The sequence below is a fragment of the Elaeis guineensis genome, chromosome 2 (genome assembly GCF_000442705.2).
Source record: "Elaeis guineensis isolate ETL-2024a chromosome 2, EG11, whole genome shotgun sequence".
Taxonomy (NCBI): Eukaryota; Viridiplantae; Streptophyta; class Magnoliopsida; order Arecales; family Arecaceae; genus Elaeis; species Elaeis guineensis.
Window position 1 is genome coordinate 106,241,143 of NC_025994.2, and position 21,650 is coordinate 106,262,792.

Genomic DNA, 21,650 nt, shown 5'->3' on the forward strand with positions numbered 1-21,650 from the left:
CCGACAGAAATATTAATATAGGAACAAGAACGAAGGCCAAATAAAAAGATAACCGATGGATCGGGCGATACCTAGACGGGGGACCAAGCTCAGGCCAGCGTCATAGAGGGCTTGTTCGGTAACAAACTTCGTCTGCTTCGGGACCGACATGTCCTTGAGTCGGTGGAAGTCCTCCCGGTCGTCCGCCTCCACCCGGCTGTTCTCGTTCACCTCGGTTCGAGGCACGCCCCAGGGAGAAGAAGATGAAACAAAGAAAAACTGGTTCTTCCACCCGTGGATGGACGATGGAAGGCCAGTGATGAAGGAAAGACCCTTCCGGAGGCTGAAGAGCCACCCCCCTCGGGCCTTAGGGTGGGGTCGGAGGACAAAAAATGCCCGGAAGAGAGAGATACGAGGGTTGGTCGGCAAAAGCTAACACAACAAGGCGAAGCTGATTATTAGCCGGGCAGAGTTCGGCGCCAGTTGCGCCGGACAAAGTCCGTAATAATCCAGCAGGTTCCGGACGAACTCCGAAATCGGAAGCCGAAGACCCGCACGAAGATCTTCGACGTACAGCACCACCTGGCCCGGCGGAGGGTTGTTAACCCGACCGCCGACCCCGGGGGCGAAAAGTTGGAACTGCTCCGGGATACGATACTGATCCTGAAGCCGATCAACGTTCGGCTCCGAAAGCGAAGAAACCTCAACTTTCGGAGTCGACCGAGGGTCATCGGTCGGATTTCCCGACCGAGCCCCCTGAGATGAGTTTCCGGCCATCACACCAGAACCAAGAGAAAGGTGAGACCAAAGAAGAAGGAGAAGGAAAAAATGAGATTTAAAGGAAAACTACGGCAAAACGGGAAGGATCACGAACCCCAGGTGGACCCTTGCGAGAGTGGGAGAAGGGGCAGCCGCTGGCGACGACGGAAGAATCACTTGGGCAGAGTCTCCGCAGCAAATCGTCAAGAATGGGGCTTCAAGCACAAGTGGCCCTATATATATAGGGCCGTTCGATGGCCGAGATGATGCCGCGCCGACCGAGATCCCTCGGATGGGCGACGCGTGGCGACATCCGGGCCCCCTTTTTCGACCCGGTGGTTCGGCGCGCCCATCCTGGGAAGACCGCACTGCCTTCATTTAATGCGAAAGACGCCGGCCCCAACAACCTTCGACACATGGCGAAAGGGCCGCGGTTCAGAATTAAATCGCCCACACCGATTCGCGTTCCCGATGGGACGCCTGACAGCGCCCCGCGCCCCCAGAACCGGCACTGGGCGGCGGTTTGCGTTCCCCAAAAGGCACCGGACACCCGATCGCCTGACACCGAATTGTCCGGCACCCGATCTCCTGACACCGAATCGTCCGACATCCGATCGTCTGATACCGAATCGTCCGACACCCGATCGTCTGACATCGAATCGTCCGACACTCGATCGCCTAGCACCGGATTGTTTGACATCCCATCATCAAACAATGAGACGTCTGACATCGACCTGACCGGACCATCTGTCGGTGAGATCGGCAAACTCGGTCCAGGACGTGGCAAGGAATCCACTCCTTTCGCCTGCGTGGTGACACGGGGTAATGCGACGTCAGGCTCAGGAGTGAAGGGGACAACTGTTGGGATATACCGACTGACCGACTGACCGATCGACCGATCGATCGACCGGCCGATCGATCGATCGACCGACCGATCGATCGACCGACCGATCGATCGACCGACCGATCGATCGACTGACCGATTGAAATCGACCGACCGACCGAAGGTACGTCGGTCGGGCAGATCCTTTCTGCCCTGCCGACTGACTGCACCAGGGGATCCGGTGCCCGACTCTCCCGACGTATCCGACTGACCACAGGAGGAGTCCGAAGCTCTACCCGGCGCCCCTCGGCTGGCCACCGACCCAAGGTCGGACGGCTCCTCCAGGCGCCGTACTACCGTCAGAGGCTGTCAGTCCTGACAGCGGCGCTACCGCCTAGCGGTATTATCCCGCCTATGGGATGGTCAACCCTAGTGATTTGACGGCCCCACGGCGAGTTGACATCTTTACGGTGACTCTGACATTCTGCAGTGAATTGACAATTCCTCAATTGTCCGTGCCATTAATGACGGTGCCATACCCCACTCTGCTATATATATCGGGGAAGGCAACAATGCGAGGGGTCCTTTTCCAAAAAAATTCCCAGGCTTGCTTCCTTTCTCACTCTCTCTCGATTGAGCTCTCTGTCTTCATTTCACTGTTGCCCAGTCACCTCTCTAACTTGACCGTCGGAGGGTCCCCGTCGGAGCCGCCTCCGGCCAGTGTAGATTTTTTTTTTGCAGATGCTCGCTCTCGGTGACCAGATGACGAGGAGATTGACCGCAACACTCCCAAAGGTTGGTAGTTTGTTTTTGATTGCATAGAACAGACCACTCGTCAAAATTACGAAGACCAGCATAAGCAATAGAAGTGATGGAAGAGTACTTGTTAAGAAAAATTCAAGCATTTCTCTCCTTCCAAACATCCCAGATCATCACCACGAATAATATAAAAATAATCGGCTGAAATTCATTTACAGTTATTTCTTGAGTGAATGCAGGTAATCCGGACTAATCCATTTCTGAAGGATATACAATAGTTGAAAATTATGGTACTTTCCTTCAAGGCCACCCACATTAATCGAGAAGGTTATAGGGCAGCAGACTGGACAGCGGTGAAGGCGGACAGAATTTTGTCGTAGATGGGCAGAGTTTGGTTCCAACATCCCTTGGTTGTATTATATGCAGATGTTTATGGTGTCATTTACATTAGAAACTAGTTTAGTTCAGGCAATGCCTCCTTCTTACTAAAGGAAAAAAAAAACTTCTATTGGACTCAAGGTTCTGCTCTTCTTAGGATGGGTGATATGACCGCCGCCACGAAGTCCAATGGGCACATCCGAGAATAAGGTGGGGCTCCAAACAGTTGGCCTAGACTCGGCCTGATCTCCGGTATGCGTTCTGGGTGAAGGTGCAAATAATGATAGCCATAATAATCTGGAGGCTCCTTTATATGCGTTCAGATGGTAGCAGCAGTCATCTAATTTGGAGGCTTCTTTATATACGTTCAGATAGTAGCAGCGGTCATCCAACCGTAAATGCTATTCATGCAATTTCTACCAAAAAAAAAAAAAAAAAATGCTATTCATGCAATTTAAATATATATTAAAAAACCAAATGTATCTATGAATCTTTTTAAAATGTTTCTCATATATACACGAAAGATTGATAAATTGACATCATTATTTAATTATTATTGTCCATTATTAATTATTTTGTTCTAATTAATGGCTGACAAAGGACATTACAAAACACATTGTTTAATCTTCAATCAGCACATGAATAGAAGAGGCACATAACAGTGCTTTTGTATCATAAGCTACAGTGTAGTAAGGGTCTATTAGCCGTTTACGGTAGATAGTAAAATGTTGATTTTTTTTTTTTTCCTTTGATTATAATTTTAAGATGTTATCCACGAGGCAATGTGTTAGTGTTCTGAACATATCAGCAGTAACGTGCTAGTGTTCTGAAAATACCATATTTTATTTTTCAATTAAATATCATGACCTTCTTTGAGAGTTCAGAGCCGGCAATTTGTACGTATTCTATTTTAAGGCTTTATATTGATGGATCTCCAGGTCAGAAAGGCGCTTGGCCTGAAATCGAGAGGAGACCACAAACAAAGCCCATATACAGGTCAACGAACTTTACCAACTGGAGTGGTTAATATCCTGATATCCTCCAACTTATATATTTTCTATATATTTATAATTCTAAAATTTCTTTTCCATGTATCTCTTATTCAAAGTCTCAGACAGTGACCTATCATTTACCAAGAAACTCGACCACATAAAAACAAGGGCAGACTTGATTAATTTTGATTAACATCCATAGTACAGTACTATTGTGAGTTGTTCATGGCAAATATTTACTTACCATCTACCTTTCTTCATGTGCATAACTGGTTGCAAATCTTGACCGCTTTTATCATTTTGTCTTTAAGCATAAATCAAACTATATGCATGTCCTTTTGACAGCCAAATTATATGAATGTCATTTTTCAAAGTTTGCAAGATGACCATGTGTAAAGAAGAACTCTTTTGATGGGTGTCGAACTATTGATGCCGTTCCCTGGAGGGAATGCAGGCACTGGCCCACCGAGCATCAGGACAAGCAACCACTCCGGCTTTGTCTACGCGTCAGATGGTGAGCCTATAGACGATAATACGGATGGAATGCCACCGGTGCAGAGAGAAAGAGCGCGCGCGCCTTCTAACACCATCAGTGCCTCCAAGGACCGCAAACGCTAGAGTCCATCCGAGAGAGAGAGAGAGGGTGGGGGAAGAAAAGGGCAGCGTAACAGTAAATAAAGGAGACAGAACTCCCAACCATTCAATGCTCATGCCACGCCCAATCATGTGACATGAGAAAGACGAAGAAAGGAGGGGGGAAAAGAAACGATAGGATGTAGGATGATGGGTCTTCACCTCGTCCCCTCTTCGGATCCCTCCTCCTCGAGAAACGCGCTGGACACCACAAGCAAATGGTAAAGTGAGAGCCAACCTGCCCACCCACATCCACAGACAGTCTCCCCATCCGGCCGTGGTAAAAAAAAAAAGAAAAAAGAAAAAAGAAAGAAAGAAAGCGTCCCTCCGACAGGACCATCGCACGTCCATCCGCACCTCATCGATCGGTACAAACCCTGCCCATCCCCCTCCGCCGTCCCGTCTTTTCGCAACCTCTGCCCCCCACCCTCCTCCTCTGCCAAAGAAAAAAAGAGGGAAGAGAGCCATCCTTCTCCACTCTTCCATCTCCTGTCTCCCTTTACTTATTCATTCGTTCATCCAATAATTCTTTTTCGAAGAATAGTGGAGGTAATGACCTCCTCTCCACCACCAGCAGCAGCAACCACCCCGGCGAGGAGGATGTTATTAAGCGAGGAAGAGGAAGAGAAAGGAGGGGAGAGATGAAGGAGAGGCAGCGATGGCAGCCGGAGGAGGACGCGCTGCTGCGGGCGTACGTGAAGCAGTACGGGGCCAAAGAGTGGGGGCTGGTTACTGAGCGGATGGGGCGGGCGCTCCACCGCGACCCCAAGTCGTGCCAGGAGCGGTGGAAGAACTACCTCCGCCCGGGACTCAAGAAGGGCTCCCTCACCCCGGAGGAGCAGGCCCTCCTCGTCTCCCTCCAGTCCCGCTACGGCAACAAGTGGAAGGCCATCGCCGCCCACCTCCCCGGCCGCACCCCCAAGCGCCTCGGCAAGTGGTGGGAGGTCTTCAAAGACAAGCAGCTCAAGGCCACCGCCAAAGCCTCCTCCGACCAACCCCACCACCCTGGAACCTCCTCCGCTTACGAGCACATCCTCGAAACCTTCGCCGAGAAGCACGTCCTCCCACCCCCTTCCCATCCTCCTCCTCTCCCCTCCGTCGTCTTGCCTAATCCTCTCCTCTTCGCCGCCGCCTCCTCCTCCTGTTCCTCGTCGTCCCCATCCCCGTCCTCGCCGTCGCCTCCCTCCATCAACCTCTCGCTCTCCCGGCCGGAGGGGTGGCTGCTGCTGCTGCCGGCGGTGGTGCAGCTGTGCGCAGAGGTGGAGGAGGGGCGCCGGAGCTGGGCGCAGCACCGGAAGGAGGCGGCGTGGCGGCTGAGCAGGCTGGAGCAGCAGATGGAGACGGAGAAGGCAAGAAAGAAGCGGGAGAAAGTGGAGGAGGTGGAGGCTAAGATCCGGCGCCTCCGGGAGGAGGAGGCCGCTTGGCTCGACAGGCTGGAGGAGGAATGGAGGGAGCGGGTTTTGGAGGTCCGGAGGGAGGCGGAAGCCGAGGAGGCCGAGGTCGCGGAGGCGTGGACCGCTAGCCACGCCAAGCTTGCGGGCTTGGTGGAGAAGATGATGCTTGGTGGTGCCGGCGGGCATGGTCTCAGTTTCCCGGTGGCCAAGGATAATTTACACTGAGGTTTCTCCTTTTTGTTTTTTCCCCCTTTTTACTTCCTCCTCCTCTTGTTCCATTCCTCTTTAGTCTTGTCCATCTTCCATTTCCAAGCAGAGAGATAAAGTTAACCGTGTCCCCCCGCCCCTTTCCTTTTTTTTTTTTTCATTTTCACGTGTTGGGTTTGATCTAAGACTTTATTTTGCTCTCCCTGTTTCGCCCACACTGAACAGTTCCTCCGGAATTGACGGACATGACTTTAAAATTTGTGAGTTATGATAATGAAAGTATCAAGTGTTTTGCCCCTTATTTTTTCTCATTTTCACTTGTTGTGTTTGATCTAAGATTTTATTTGGCTCTCAATATGGCTGTTTGCTCCACACCGAGCAATTCCTCCGGAATTGACGGACATAACTTTAAGGCATAACTTTAAACTTTCAGAGACTACGTTTGTGGATACAACCTCCCCCTCCAAAGAAAGAAAAAAACGCGCGCGCCCACACAGACACATAGAATATATATATATATATATATATATATATATATATATATATATATATATATATATATATATATATATATATATATATATATATATATATATATATATATATATAAAATAGGTAAAATGTAAAATGAAATTCTCCTCTAGTTGTAGGTAACCTGAGCAGGGGCCGACTCCACTGTCGTTGGATCTCTGTTGGCCAAGGCCTGAGTCAATTTTTCTCTATGTGCATCACTTTCTCAGCCGACTTAGGCTTCAACTCGGACCAATCAAATGTCCAAAATAGGCCCCAGCTGAGCTAAACTGTCTTCGGATTGATATCCAATTACAGACAACGAAACAACCCAATCTTGCTTCTTTAGCTTACACTTTGTCTTGCTCTCTTCTAATTTAATGGACTTAGCAGCCCCAAAGTAGGCCGTGCTGATGTTCTGTCAAGCTCGACACTAAGACCTCTGAGCCGAAACGTATGTGCACCCTCAGTGGCAGTTTCAAGCGGAGCCTTGTCAGGCCAAGCTCAATCAAACTCCGGGCTTAGTTACATCCCTAGATATGCATTGCTTTCGGTTTTGTTCTTTCATACTATTATACTTGAAGGCATCAGCCGCATTGCTCGATGATTCTGGTCCGTTACACCCAATGGCCAAGTATTTCATGGAAAAGACATTGAATATTACTTTATTTTTAGTTAACTGACATATTAAATCTCAAAACATTAAGTACTTTATGTTGACCACCATGTAGAATTTATAGCCGTAGTAATCATTGCAAGCATGAAATACTTATCATATGTCGGTTGTACGTACATTTTTGGTTGAAGAACGGACAACCCTTGCTTCAGCCATTTAATTAGCAGGAGTCTAAAATATTCAATCCAGATCCTTATTTAATATTTGAATTTCGATTTGATTAGATCCATCCAGCTTAAACATATTCAAACCGTAAACAAATTATCCTATTTAATCATTTTAATTATTTAAATTAAATTTTTATTTTTATTTTCTAATTTATTTAATTTATTTATTAAATAGATCATATCAAAATTTTTATAAGATATCCATTTAAAATCTATCTAAATCAACCTTCTATCCTAAAAATGGAACGTGTTTAAAATTTAAAATTATGCACGTATCATTGCATCTTTAACCAGTGATTGACCACTGATCATTGAAATCGTCTCACCCCCGGTGCGTAGCTTTTTTTTTTTTTTTTTTTTGGGAGGGGCCATATTCTCCATTTCGTCTCTCTCTCATTCCCCACTTCCGCCTCTCTCTCTCTTCCTTCTTTCATCTTTGAGCCTCTCTCTTGTTTTTTTTTTTTTTTATTTTCCATTGGAGGAGGCCGGGGATGATAAGCTGCAGAGAGGCGATGCCAAATATTTGGCACAGTTGGCACAGGCAAAGGGCAGAGAGACGGTGAGAGCGACATAGATGTAGCTATAGAGATCAGCGAGGATGCCGGGTTGAGGGTGAGGATGCGGGGGCGCAGTTGAGAGCAGGGTTGAGGGCAAGGATGGAGTCACGGCCGAAGATCAGCAAAAGTAAAGAGCGGTCGAGAGCAGAGAGGTGGCCAAACTGGACTATCTAAGAATGAGGTCAAGAACGGAGATGCGATCGAATAGGATCGAGACTGCTGAAGAGGCTCGATGATGCGGATCATTAGAGTCAAGAAGAAAATTTCTTTTCAAGCTCTCTTTTTTTTTTTTTTTTAACTAGGTGGACTCGGTAGACTCCAGTAAATGGGTTAAACGGATCAGGTCTAATAACTTATTTATTAAACATGATAGATTCGAGTTTCAAAATCTGATCTGTTTAATGAATAGATCGGATTCAGATTTAAATTTTTTTAGTTTGATCCGTATATGATCCGATCTATTTATATCCGAACTGATCCAATTGTCACCTCTTATTCTGATTTAGATATTAATTCCGGTCATCAATTAACCAAGCACATCAGGGAACATAATTATTTTAATTTTTATTTCAATTTCAATCCATTCTAATTTTAATTTCGATTGCGAGCTATAGGTATCCTACATGCAGGTAACGAAAGGAAAGTTGCTGCGTTGATCTCAGGCCTATTCGCCTTCCTTAGTTCCACCCTCCGCTCCCCTCCCGGCTTTGAGGTCATTGATGCTCTGCTCCGGTTCATGGTTCTGCTTTCCCCATCAAAGGCAGACATAACCCGACACTTTACGAATCCATGCTACATTGTAGTGGCTATTCGTCTGTCCATCAAGTCATGGACTCAAGGGTTGCTTGAACTGTAGGGGTGTGGTTCTATATCTCTTGGTTGGACACTCAAAATAAGTATTGTCAAGGGTGAGATGCTTGGCTTTATTTGCAAGATTATGGTGCTTCTCTATTCTAAGGGTCCAACTGCCCGTTGCAGTATTCATTTTAGTACTTATAGGTCAAAGCTAATTGGGTGGCTTAGGATTATGTAAAACTAGGTTCTTTGTTGAAGAATTTCCCGTGTTTCTATCTATTCTTGATGGATGCAAAGTCAAACATATTTTTCTGATACCATGTAGCTTATCAATTTTACGTTAGTGTGTGTCTATATATATATATATATATATATATATGTTAATTCCTTCAATCAAGAAGTTAAGTGAATATGCATATATTTTTAAAGATGGGAGTACCTATAGAGGCGGTGAGAGTGGGGATGCATTGAGGCCAAAGAGTTTGAGATAATGTGGTGCCCCATCTTCCACTATAATGTATTCAAGTCAACCCTTTCTATTATCTTTTCACACTTCATGTCATATGGGAATTTCAACATTCAAATCCAACACACAAGATTTTCAAAGAGAACAGATATACTTTTCTTTTGAAGCTTTATACCATATTCATCAGATATGATCGTTATCATCTCACTTGCTAAGTAGCTGCTGGATTTTTAGTCAATTGTTGCTGCTCCTTCGCTACTATTCCTTCTTATATGCTGGATGTATTTTGATGCGTAGTCGTTGATAGCACCAAAAATAACTCTACTCACTACGTAGGTAGGATGAGTCGAGATCGTATCCTCAAGGACCTTGGGCTAAATTGAGATTGTAAAATAAAAGAAAAAAGCGTTGTTTTTGATTTAGAAAATAAATTATCTTAAAATTGATGTAATTAAAAAATAAAGAGCTCGGGAGTTTTGAATTAATTTTGCACTAGGAGAGTTGTATCTCTTTTTTTTTAATTAAATAGATGTGATTAATCTTAGAAAAAATATATGTCTTTCCTCGACACGCTCCGTACCCGTAGATCACGGCGCGTCTCCAGAAAGTACTAGGTAAACAACTCTTCTTTCCTCGGCATGCCCCGTATCCGTAGATCACGACGCGTCTCTGGAAAGTAAAAGTTGTTCCTAATATTAATCTAACAATAAAGCATAAATAAAAGCATATGAAAGAGAGCAAATAAAGAATTCATGATGATTTAAATAAAAAGCATAATCTTTATTGCATATAAAGAAATACAAGAAAGTTTAGAACAATAAATCATCTCTGTGTCGTTACAAAATTTCTTCTCCACTCCCGAGACTGCTAGCCTAGCTGCTCATGAAGTAGTCCCTTTCTATTCCTCTATGCAAGGCTCTAGAAGAATTTCTGGACTCCTCCTCCAATGGAAGTACAAAAGTCTTTTTATACGTGTTAGGAAGGAGGAGTTTTACATGATTTTTCGATGTGAGACTAAAGAAAATACAAATCTTTTCTCTCAAAATATTTCTAAATATTAATTTTTTTCTTTAATAAACATCTGTTCGACCGCCATCAAAAACTCCCTGCGAACCCGTCTGCCGCGCGCCCACACCCGCGCGATGCCGCACCCGTGCCCGCGCTCGCCCAGGAGTATTCCACGTGAAACAACTTTTTCGTATTCCAAAAAGAAACTTTTATTTCTTCATAATGACATCTATATCCTTTTGGATTCCTTGTACAGTATCTTCATTTTTTATAATACCATATGCATCCTTCTTTTATTTTAATTTTATTTTAAGTCCAAATTTCTTCAAACTTGAGTCTTTTTTATCTATGAATCGGACTCTTTGTATCGGCGATCATCTTTCCTATAAAACATAAACATAAAAAGAAGCATCAAATTCTTAATAAATTAAATAAATTAAATATAATTTTTTACTTTAAATGACTTAAATTAAGTGTTTATCACACCCTCCAACTTGAATTTTGCTCGTCCTCGAGTAAAATAGATATATCAGTATTGTGTACCGACTCGGTCTTGAATCAAAATTAGGTTAGACATCCCAAAAGGTAGATGATACTTGGTCAGACCATTAAAGAGATATTTCATTGGATTATCAATTTGACCCAATTAGTGGCTGAGTATTAACTAAAGAAATTTCAGAGCTTTTCTTTCACCAACTCCCCACTTTACTCTTTAAATCTTCTAACTTAATGGAAAAGAGGTTTATTATCTTCTTGCAATTTAGTCTCCTTAATATATATATATATATATATATATATTTATTTATTATTATTATTTTTAACATTACCTACCTTTTTATGCGAACCACAATGCTTACTTAGGCGAAAGGGCCCGATACTCAGTAGGAAACAAATGTTGTTTTTCTTTTTTTTTTCTTTTTTTTTTTTAAGTAAATTTTAAGAAGATTTTTTGCATACCTCGACCTTTCCATCCAATTTTTCATGAAGCAGATTCTTTATTGAGATCAGTAAGAAGAGGGTTGTAGAATCACTCCTAAAATTTGGTCTAGTCTAAACCCTACCATTCATTGGGTTTTCTTAATAATTTATTCCTCAGTATCTCTAAAATTATCTTGACCATTAATCATTCATTGTTTAGGATGCCTAATTGACTCTTAATCAAAATAAAATTTAGATACACAAAACTAATTATTTCTGACTATACTCGAGGATTTGATTAATTTCCTCCCCCCCAACTTAATCTACATTGTCCTCAATGGAGTAGGAAAGCAAAGAAAATAAAAGGAGAGAGTGCATCTGGGATAATTTTGCTTCGAAAGTTGAAGATAGCTTCATTGATTAATAAGCACTTATTCTAAATTCCTGCAGCTGCGGTAAAGTAAAAAATATGAAATCGTTGGGTTGCCTCCCAACAAACGCTAAGTTTTACGTCTTCAGCCAGACTGAATTGAGTATTATGGCGGTTTTGGATCCACTAAATCAACAGATTCAATTAATTCTCCATCACTAATTCCATCTATGTAAGGTTTCAGTCGCTGACCGTTCACTTTAAAAGTGTTCCCCTGTTTAGGATTTTTGAGTTCTATAGCTCCATGAGGAAATACCTGAGTTACAATGAAAGGTCCGTCCCAACGTGAGCGAAGTTTTTCAGGAAACAGACGCAACCTAGAATTGAAGAGCCAAATTTTTTGAATGGGCTCGAACATTTTTCGTGCAATAAATTTATAATGGTATGCTTTAGTTCGAGCCTTATAAATTTTGACACTCTCATACACTTCATTGCGTAGCTCTTCAAGTTCATTTAATTGGAGTCTCCTATTGGAACCTGCATTTTTCATATCAAAGTTAAATTGCCATATGGCCCAAAATGCACGATGTTCTAATTTTACCGGCAAATGACAAGCTTTTTCGAATACAAGTCGATAAGGAGACATTCCTATGGGTGTTTTAAAAGCAGTACGGTAAGCCCATAATGCATCATCTAAGCGAAGAGACCAATCCTTTCTATCAAGCTTAACCATCTTTTCTAGGATATGTTTAATCTCCCTATTTGACACCTCTACCTGACCATTAGTTTGGGGGTGATATGGTGTGGCCACTTTGTGTGAAATATTATATTTTTTCATAAGTGCTTCAAAATATTTATTCGTAAAATGAGTCCCCCCATCACTAATGATCACCCTTGGGAAGCCAAATCGACTAATGATGTTTCGTTGGATAAAACTAATTACAATTTTATTATCATTAGTCCGTGTAGCTATTGCCTCCACCCATTTTGATACGTAATCAACTACCACCATAATATATTCAAATCCAAATGAGGCTGGAAGAGGTCCCATGAAATCAATCCCCCAAACATCGAAGATTTCTACTACTAAAATGGGGGTCAGCGGCATCATATCTTTCTTGGATAAATTTTTTGTTTGTTGACATCGCAGACAACTTCGGCCAAATTCATGTGCATCCTTGAAAAGCGTTGGCCAATAAAACCCACTCTGCAGCACTTTTGCTGCAGTTTTTCTTCCACTAAAATGTCCCCCACATGCCGAAGAATGGCAAAAAGTGAGAATACTTTGGAATTCACTCTCGGGGACACAACGGCAAATAACTTGGTCAGGACAGTATTTGAATAGTTCAGGTTCTTCCCAGAAATAATGTTTAATTTGTGAGAAAAATCGATCCTTTTCTTATTTTGTCCAGTGAGAAGGTACTTGTCCTGTTGACAAGTAATTGACAATATGGGCAAACCATGAAGGATGGCTAGAAGAGATTGCGAAAAGTTGTTCGTCAGAAAATTTTTCTTTGACCTCATCTATGCCTATCGTGTGTTCAACTAAGATCCTGGAGATGTGATCAGCTACCACATTCTCAGAACCCTTCTTATCTCGAATTTTCAGATCAAATTCTTGTAAAAGAATGATCCATCTGATCAAACACGGTTTAGTATCTTTTTTGAGAGGAAATATTTCAGAGCCGCATGATCAGAGTAAACTAGAACCTTAGACCCTAACAGATATGAGCGAAATTTTTCAAGGGCGAACACTACTGCTAGTAGCTCTTTTTCTGTTGTAGTGTAGTTTAATTGGGTATCGGAAAGAGTCTTGCTAGCATAATAGATCACATGTGGCTCCTTATTGATTTTTTGGCCTAAGACGGCACCTATTGCAAAGTCAGAGGCATCACACATAATCTCAAATGGAATGGACCAGTCAGGGAGTTTTATTATGGGTGCTGTTGTCAGGGCTGTTCGTAATGTGTTGAACGCTTTCAAAAAGTCTTCATTAAAGACAAATGGTGTATCCTTGGCCAACAGATTGTACAAGGGTCTTGAAATCTTGTTAAAGTCTTTGATGAAGCATCTATAAAATCCGACATGACCTAAGAAGGATCGTATTTGTCGGACCGAAGTAGGGGGTGGTAGTTTTGAAATGACCTCAACTTTGACTTTATCTACCTCTATCCCTCTTTCAGAAATAATATGTCCTAATACAATTCTTTTCCACACCATGAAATGGCTCTTTTCCCAACTTAGGATAAGATTTGTCTCCACACACCGTTTAAGAACTTTGAAAAGATTATGGAGACAATCCTCAAAGCTGATTCCAAACACAGAAAAATCATCCATAAAAACTTCAAGATATTTGTCCGCCATATCCGAAAAAATGACCAGTATGCACTGTTGAAATGTAGCGAGTGCATTGCAAAGCCCGAACGGCATACGCTGAAAAGCGAAGGTGCCATAGGGGCAGGTGAAGGTAGTCTTTTCTTGATCATCCGAAAATACAGGTACTTGATTGTACCCTGAATAACCATCAAGAAAACAGTAGAAACTTTGTCCTGCTAACCGTTCTAGAATTTGGTCGATGAAGGGCAATGAAAAATGGTCCTTCCTAGTAACGACATTCAGTTTTCTATAATCTATGCATACTCGCCATCCAGATAATATGCGAGTGGGAAGTAGTTCACCTTCTTCATTTTCAACCACAGTAATATCAGATTTCTTAGGTACTACTTGAGTGGAACTGACTCATTTACTATCGGATATGGGGTAGATGATTCCAGCATCTAACCACTTTACCACCTCTTTCTTTACTACTTCACGCATGTTTGGGTTCAATCTCCTCTGCATATCTCGATGGGGTTTGGCATGTTCCTCAAAATGAATATGGTGCATGCAAATGGAGGAGTCAATTCCTTTTAAATCGGTAATGGACCAACCGATAGCCTCTTCGTGTTCCTTCAGAATACCAACCAATTATGCTTCCTGATTAGGGGTCAAGTCTGATGCAATGATTGCCGGGAGGGTGTCATTGAGTCCTAGAAATACATACTTGAGCGTAGCAGGAAGGGGTTTCAATTCTAACGTAGGTGGTGATTCTAAAGATGGGACTATTGATGTACTGGCTAATGTGGGCAATGGCTCATACTTGATTGTCCATGGAGGAGTGGTTTTATCGTGTGGTGTATCCAACAAGATGTTAACTTCTTTCATATATTCCTCAAAGTCACACACTCCAAAGTGAGCCAAGCAAGTATCTAAGGGGTCTAGTGCTAGAATTATGGGTGTTGCATCTTCTATAATATCTTCTAGTGTATCTACTTCGAAGCAACTATCCATTGATGGTCCTTGGGAAGCACCAAACACATTCAGTCTTAGTTTCTTATTCTCAAACGATACATCCATGACTCCTGTCCTATAATTAATGCATGCATTTGCCGTAGCTAGGAAGGGTCGTCCTAAGATAATGAAAATTTGTCTGGGGTTGCCACTTAATTCCATATCGAGAACCAAAAAATCAACTGAAAAGTAAAACTCATCTACCTTGACCAAGACATCCTCAAGCATTCCACGTGGTTCCTTAATTGATCTGTCGGCTAACTGCAGTGTGACTAATGTGGGTTTCAGTTCTCCGAATCTAAAAAGTTCATACACCGAACTAGGTAAAAGATTCACACTTGCCCCTAAATCCAGAAGAGCTTTTTCAATGTGATAATCTCCTATAACACAGGAAATGATAGGGGCTCCTGGGTCCTTAAGCTTTGGAGGAGTGGCATGCTGGAAGACAGAACTAGCCTGTTCAGTGAGACGTACTTTCTTTGGGATTTGTAATCTAGATTTATATTTTTGGGTGCACAAATCTTTCAAAAATTTGGCATAAGCAGGGACTTGTTTGATTGCGTCTAGAAGGAGAAGATTAATTTGGACTTGCTTAAATAATTCCAACATCTCATCGAGTTTTTCTCCCTTCTTATCTGCAGGAATAGGGGCTTTCAGGGCATTCAGAAATAGGACTTTAGGCAAGTAAGATGATTTCAGTGTAGTTGGTTCCTTCTCTATTTTTAGGTCCTCCTTGTTCTTGGATGATTTGGATTCGGTTAGAGGTTTAGGGTTGGTCTCATTGGTTTTACTAGTGTGTTCAATGACCTTCCCACTTCTCAGAGTCATGATTGATTTGGCATGTTCAGAAAAAGTTTCTGGGGTATTAGAACTCTCAATCACAAATTGTCCTCTTGGGTTGCTCTCGGGTTGGCTAGGTAATTTTCCTCCTTTCCTCCTACTGAATGCAGTCCCTAGTTGACCTATTTGGATCTCTAGCTTAGCAATGGATTGTGTGTGGGAGTTAAGGGTCTAAGTGTTGACTTCTAATCGTTCTAGTGCTTTCAGAATTTTTTTCTCAAAAGTTGAGCTGTGATCAGTAGTAGACGGTTGAAGAACATTTTGAAATTGATGGTATGGTCCATGCCTATATGTTGGGTCTTGATATTGTGGTCGAGGTGTGGCAGGACCAACTACTGGTTGTGATCTCCAGGAAAAATTTGGATGGTTTCTCCAGTCGGGGTTATAAGTGTTCGAATATGGATCATTTTCTGATCTGCGAGCTTGTTGGACTTGAGCTTGCTGAACCTGCTCGTGCACAAACTCAGGAAATTGAGGTGTGGCTGGGCATTCACTAACAAAATGGTTCGGACTTGCACACAATGCACAAACTTCTTGGATTGGGTTAGGTGGAATCGGAGATTGTCCAGTATTTAGAAGATGATCTAATTTTTGGGACAGTTCATCTACCTTATGATGGATATCTATGGCATTTTCTACTTCATATATTCTACCTCTCTTTGGGTTTAATATGAGTTTATCTCTAATAGAGGCAGACATATGATGTAATGAATTTTTACTTAAAATTTCAAACAGTTGCCATGCCTCATCCTCATTTTTCAGCATGAATGTCCCACCGCATGATGCATCGATCATTTATCGATGTCTTTCAGAGAGCCCATCATAAAAATATTGGATTAACTGCCACTTGGGTACAGCATGGTGGAGATATTTTCTAATAAGGTCATTTAATCTCTCCCATATTTCATGAAATATTTCTCCATCTAATTGGAAAAAACTAGTTATGGCTTTCCTTATTTGATTAGTTTTTTCTATGGAAAAATATTTCTTGAGAAACTCTTCTTGCAGCTGGTCCCAGGTTGATATAGTCATGGAATCTAAAGTATGTAGCCAGTATTTGGCTTTGTCCTTAAGTGGGAAAGGGAATAATTTTAACCTAAGAGCATCATCGGAGAAGTTGTGAATTTTGAAAGTTGAACATATCTCAAGAAATTCTTCAAGATGTTTATAAGGGTCCTCATTACTAAGTCCATAAAATGAAGGTAACATTTAGATTATACTGGACTTAATTTCATATTGAGTGACCTCCATAGGGGGCACTTGAATACAAGGAGAGTAGGTATATGTGGAAGGAGTAAAGTACTCCTTCAGTTGCTTGGGTGGATCATTCTCCTGATTTCGATCCATATTTTTACGTCTGTTGGCTCTAAAGGTTCTTTCTATTTCTGGATCAAAAGGTTGGATTTCTGGTCATAACAATCTACGGCCAAACATACACCTTACAATTATACTGTAGAGCAAACACAGAAAATTTTTTTTTTATAATATATATTTTTATAATAAAGTGAGAAAAGAATGAAGAAAATCTAAAGAGAAGAACCTAAGAATCTTAAATCTATGAAAAGGGAGAAATTAGTTAATGTTTAGATGTTAATTGCAATCAACTTAAACAAGCATAGACTCTCTATCCTGAGGTTAACTTAGATCTAGACAGCTCCTAACTTCTAAGACCGCCTTTGAGCACTCCAAGCTCAAGACTGACTAACTGACTCGGCCAGGTAAGTGTAAGATGTGGGAGGTTCCCTGCTCGTTGCTTTCCTGAAACACCAACTGAGTTGGCCAGGTCAGTCAACGGAACCAATTGAAAACCACTTTCTTTAACCACTTGCCTTAGACACCGAGCAATTAACCAATCCGCACTCGGTTCAACTCTAGAGCTTTCTTATCCTATTGAGCTCAAAATTTCTAGGGCTGATGTTTAGTTGATTTTAGATTAAGGTCTAGGTTATGCAAATGCAAGGTAGTGATTTGTGGGCCAAGGAAGGGTGATCAAATCTCCACCTTATCTTAGTTAATGGGTTGCGTCCTTAAAGTTAATTATGGAGATGAGATGCAAAGAAACAAGGTGTCCAATCAAGTTAGAAATTTTTATATTTAGGGTTACGCTATTTTAGTTAAGTGTTATGAAATGTCAGTGACTTTTTTTTTCCAACCGTGCCAAGGTCTCCGGCAATGGCGCCAAAATTTGATGCGTAGTCGTTGATAGCACCAAAAATAACTCTACTCACTACGTAGGTAGGATGAGTCGAGATCGTATCGTCAGGGACCTTGGGCTAAGTTGAGAATGCAAAATAAAAGAAAAAAGCGTTGTTTTTGATTTAGAAAATAAATTATCTTAAAATTGATGTAATTAGAAAATAAAGAGCTCGGAAGTTTTGAATTAATTTTGTACTAGTAGAGTTGTATCTCTTTTTTTTTTAATTAAATAGATGTGATTAATCTTAGAAAAAATATCTGTCTTTCCTCGGCATGCCCTGTACCCGTAGATCACGGTGCGTCTCCAGAAAGTACTAGGTAAATAACTCTTCTTTCCTCGGCACGCCCCGTATCCGTAGATCACGGCGCATCTCTGGAAAGTAAAAGTTGTTCCTAATATTAATCTAACAATAAAGTATAAATAAAAGCATATGAAAGAGAGCAAATAAAGAATTCATGATGATTTAAATAAAAAGCATAATCTTTATTGCATATAAAGAAATACAAAAAGTTTAGAACAATAAACCATCTCTGTGTCGTTACAAAATTTTTTCTCCACTCCCGAGACTGCTAGTCTAGCTGCTCATGAAGTAGTCCCTTTCTATTCCTCTATGCAAGGCTCTAGAAGAATTTCTGGGCTTCTCCTCCAATGGGAGTACAAAAATCTTTTTATACGTGTTAGGAGGGAGGAGTTTTACATGATTTTCTGATGTGGGACTAAAGAAAATACAAATCTTTCATCTCAAAATATTTCTAAATATTAATTTTTTTTTAATAAGCATCTGTTCGACCGCCATCAAAAACTCTCTGCGAACCCATCTGCCGCGCGCCCGCTCGCCGCGCGCCCACACCCACGCAATGCCGCACCCGTGCCCGCGCTCGCCCAGGAGTATTCCACGTGAAACAACTTTTTCATATTCCAAAAAGAAACTTTTATTCCTTCACAATGACATTTATATCCTTTTGGATTCCTTGTATAGTATCTTCATTTTCTATAATACCATATGCATCCTTTTTTTATTTTAATTTTATTTTAAATCCAAATTTTTTCAAACTTGAGTCTTTTTGATCTATGAATCGGACTCTTTGTATCGGCGATCATCTTTCCTGTAAAACATAAAAAGAAGTATCAAATTCTTAATAAATAAAATAAATTAAATATAGTTTTTTACTTTAAATGACTTAAATTAAGTGTTTATCATATCTTCACTGCTGTTATCTGGTTCTGGTGCTTCAATGTGATGGTTGCTTCTATATACTCGGATACTTCCTTGGAATTTTACCTGCATTCAACTGATCTTTACTGCTATTATGACTCTGGTTCCCAAACGTTAATATGCAAGTATACTGTGGTTCACTTATAACTGGGCTTTTTGGGATGGCTACTGTCACGCCCCAAACCCAACACCCGGGTCGGATACGTGATGGCCGCACACTCCTTAGAGCAAGCCCTAAAAAATATGCAAGGCCAAAATAAATCATTACAATCTTAACATCCATAACAATTAATCTCAATAATAATTTGTAAAACCTTACATAATTACAAATTAATTTTTTTTAATCCTCTGATCAGGTACTATGACACTCTATCTATCCATCTGTTCACCCATAAATCTAAGCCATAGCCAATCATGAACGTCCTGTATCTCTGAGAAGAAAAGAAAGATGAAAGGGTGTGAGCTTTACAGTCCAGTAAGAATTTTCATATCACACTGATATAGTAATATAATCTGAAAATAAGAATAAGCAATAAAATATAAAATCTCATATTCAATGTCCAGAATAATGCAAACATCCATAAATTTTCTGTCTTGTTAAAATAGATGCATCATCATATATTAACAGGTGAAACCCTTTTATTCAACAATTATTTCATGTCTTATCTTTCATTTCTCCTTTCATAATCACATGATTCTTAACATTTTCTTTCTGGCTCTGGACTATCCAAGTCTATACCTCAGTCATCATCCGGATCGAATCTACTTAAAAAGCCTTTCAAGACTGTCCCAGGATGAGCTCCTGACCGGCTGTCCCACGTACGGAAGCCCGTGAGAGACTGTCCCAGGCATAAGCTCCTGGCAGGCTGTCCCAGGCATGAGCTCCTGGCCGGCTGATCCACCTGTAAGCTAGTGGGAGCTGTCCCATATGACAAGGCTAGTCCATACCATATATCTCTTTCTTTTTATTTAATCATTTTGTGTTGATTTCATCAAATCAATTCCGACTTGCATTATGATCAATTCAGATATGTATAATCATGCCATCAATCTCTGATATATATATATATTGACATAACATACTCATGCTCAAAATCAAATAACAGTATCTCAGGTATAATAAATTCATCGATCTCAAATCCGACGATGCAAAACCAATAATGCAAGACCAACAGTAAAATAGCATATTTATAATGGTGATCATGTACAGGGATTCTTACCTTTATCGGTGACTGATCCAAGCACCAAAAATCAATGTTCTTCTTTGATTTATGAATTTCTTTAATAAAATATTCCACTCAATATCATATGCAGACAATCATCTCTTCATAACCCTGATCAAATATAAAAATCATATATAGAAAAAATTACCGATAATCGATCCTAATAACACAGATCGAGGACCTCTCTTAGGATTAACCAAAATTAAGACTTATCTATGTATCAGGATCCTCTATTGGTCTATAAGACTTCTAGAGAGAGAAAATTCATGAAGAGAGAAAAAATTTTAGAGAGAGAAAGTGGAGAAAAAGTGAAGAGAGAAACCTTCGTATCCTTCCGATGAGGCAATCATGATCGAGATCATCAGAGGTCCTATCAGGATGACTTAATAAGAATCAAGTGTTACAAATTTCGAATAGGATCGAACTGAGATCAGATCTACCGCACAAATTTTGGAGCAAACTCAAATTATCATATTTTTATTTCAAATTTATTCTAGGATCCGTGATGAAATCAAAGAGAAAAAGACACTAGAGAGATAAAATCCATAAAGAGAGAGAAAAAGTCTAGAGAGAGAATCTATAGAGAGAAACTGGAGAGAGAAGGTAGAGAGAGGAGAGAGAGAAAATTTTTCTCTCTTCTTCTTCTTCTTATTTTATTTTATTTTTATTTTTCACTTTCACTTTTTTTTTCTTTTTCCTTTTTCTTTTCTTTTTCTTTTTCCTTTTTCTTTTCTTTTCTTCTTCTTCTTCCTTCTTCTTTTCTTTTCTTCCCGCGGCCTCCCTTGGCTGAAACAGGGGAAGGATTAGAGGGTGGCTCGACTCTGACAATGATGGCAGCATGGCCAGAGATCCGACAGCGACGGCCGACAATCGAGAGCAAGGAATCGCCGGTGGCATGATCGGAGATCCGACGATGGGCGGTAGGGTGCGGCCGACGGTGGCCAGCAGCGGACGGCCGGCAGCGAAGAGGAGAACGGCGGCAAAATCAAAGAAAAATTCAGAAAATAGGAGATTTCTTTTGCGACTGATTTTCGACAAAGTCGGTGGCCGGCGGGGAGGCCTTGGCCAGGGGAGAAAGGGAAGAGGAAGAGGAAAAAAGGGAGGGGCTTACCTCGAGCTCCGGCAGTGTCTCCGTTTCCAATTTTCGATGAGCACGGGTCTAAGAAAATCGGTAAAACGAGAAAGAAAGAGGAAGGAAGAAGAGAGGAGGTCGGGCTCTGGGATCCTTTGGAGGGAGGGGAGAAGGGGATTTATAGGAAATCCTTGGAGTCCTTGTTGCCCAAGGTTCCGCTCTTCCCGAATTCAATCGGAGAAGGGGAAGAAGTTTTTTTTTTTTTTAATGGGCCGTGGCTGATTCTAGGCCCAATTTGGGCCAGGGTGTTACATTCTCCCCCCTTCAAATAATTTCGTCCTCGAAATTAAGTTATTTTGTTTAAGATATATTTCAAAGTAT

At 41.4% G+C, this 21,650-nt stretch overlaps 1 protein-coding gene and 1 non-coding gene across 2 annotated transcripts; both read left to right on the top strand.

Moving 5' to 3' along the window:
• Window positions 1–4,315: 4,315 nt before the first annotated feature.
• Window positions 4,316–6,225, top strand: LOC105046527 (protein rough sheath 2). Its single transcript, XM_010925139.4, has one exon. It carries the CDS (start codon window positions 4,965–4,967, stop codon window positions 5,940–5,942), a length of 978 nt encoding a protein of 325 aa, XP_010923441.1. The 5' UTR covers window positions 4,316–4,964; the 3' UTR covers window positions 5,943–6,225.
• Window positions 6,226–16,415: 10,190 nt separating this feature from the next.
• On the top strand, window positions 16,416–16,521 carry LOC140855969 (small nucleolar RNA R71). The gene has a single exon (XR_012139410.1). It is a non-coding gene; the product is annotated as a small nucleolar RNA R71 (small nucleolar RNA).
• Window positions 16,522–21,650: the final 5,129 nt, after the last annotated feature.

Excerpts from the sequence above, each read along its gene's own strand:
- LOC105046527 (XM_010925139.4), top strand. The coding sequence starts at position 4,965 with ATGAAGGAGAGGCAGCGATGGCAGCCGGAGGAGGACGCGCTGCTGCGG.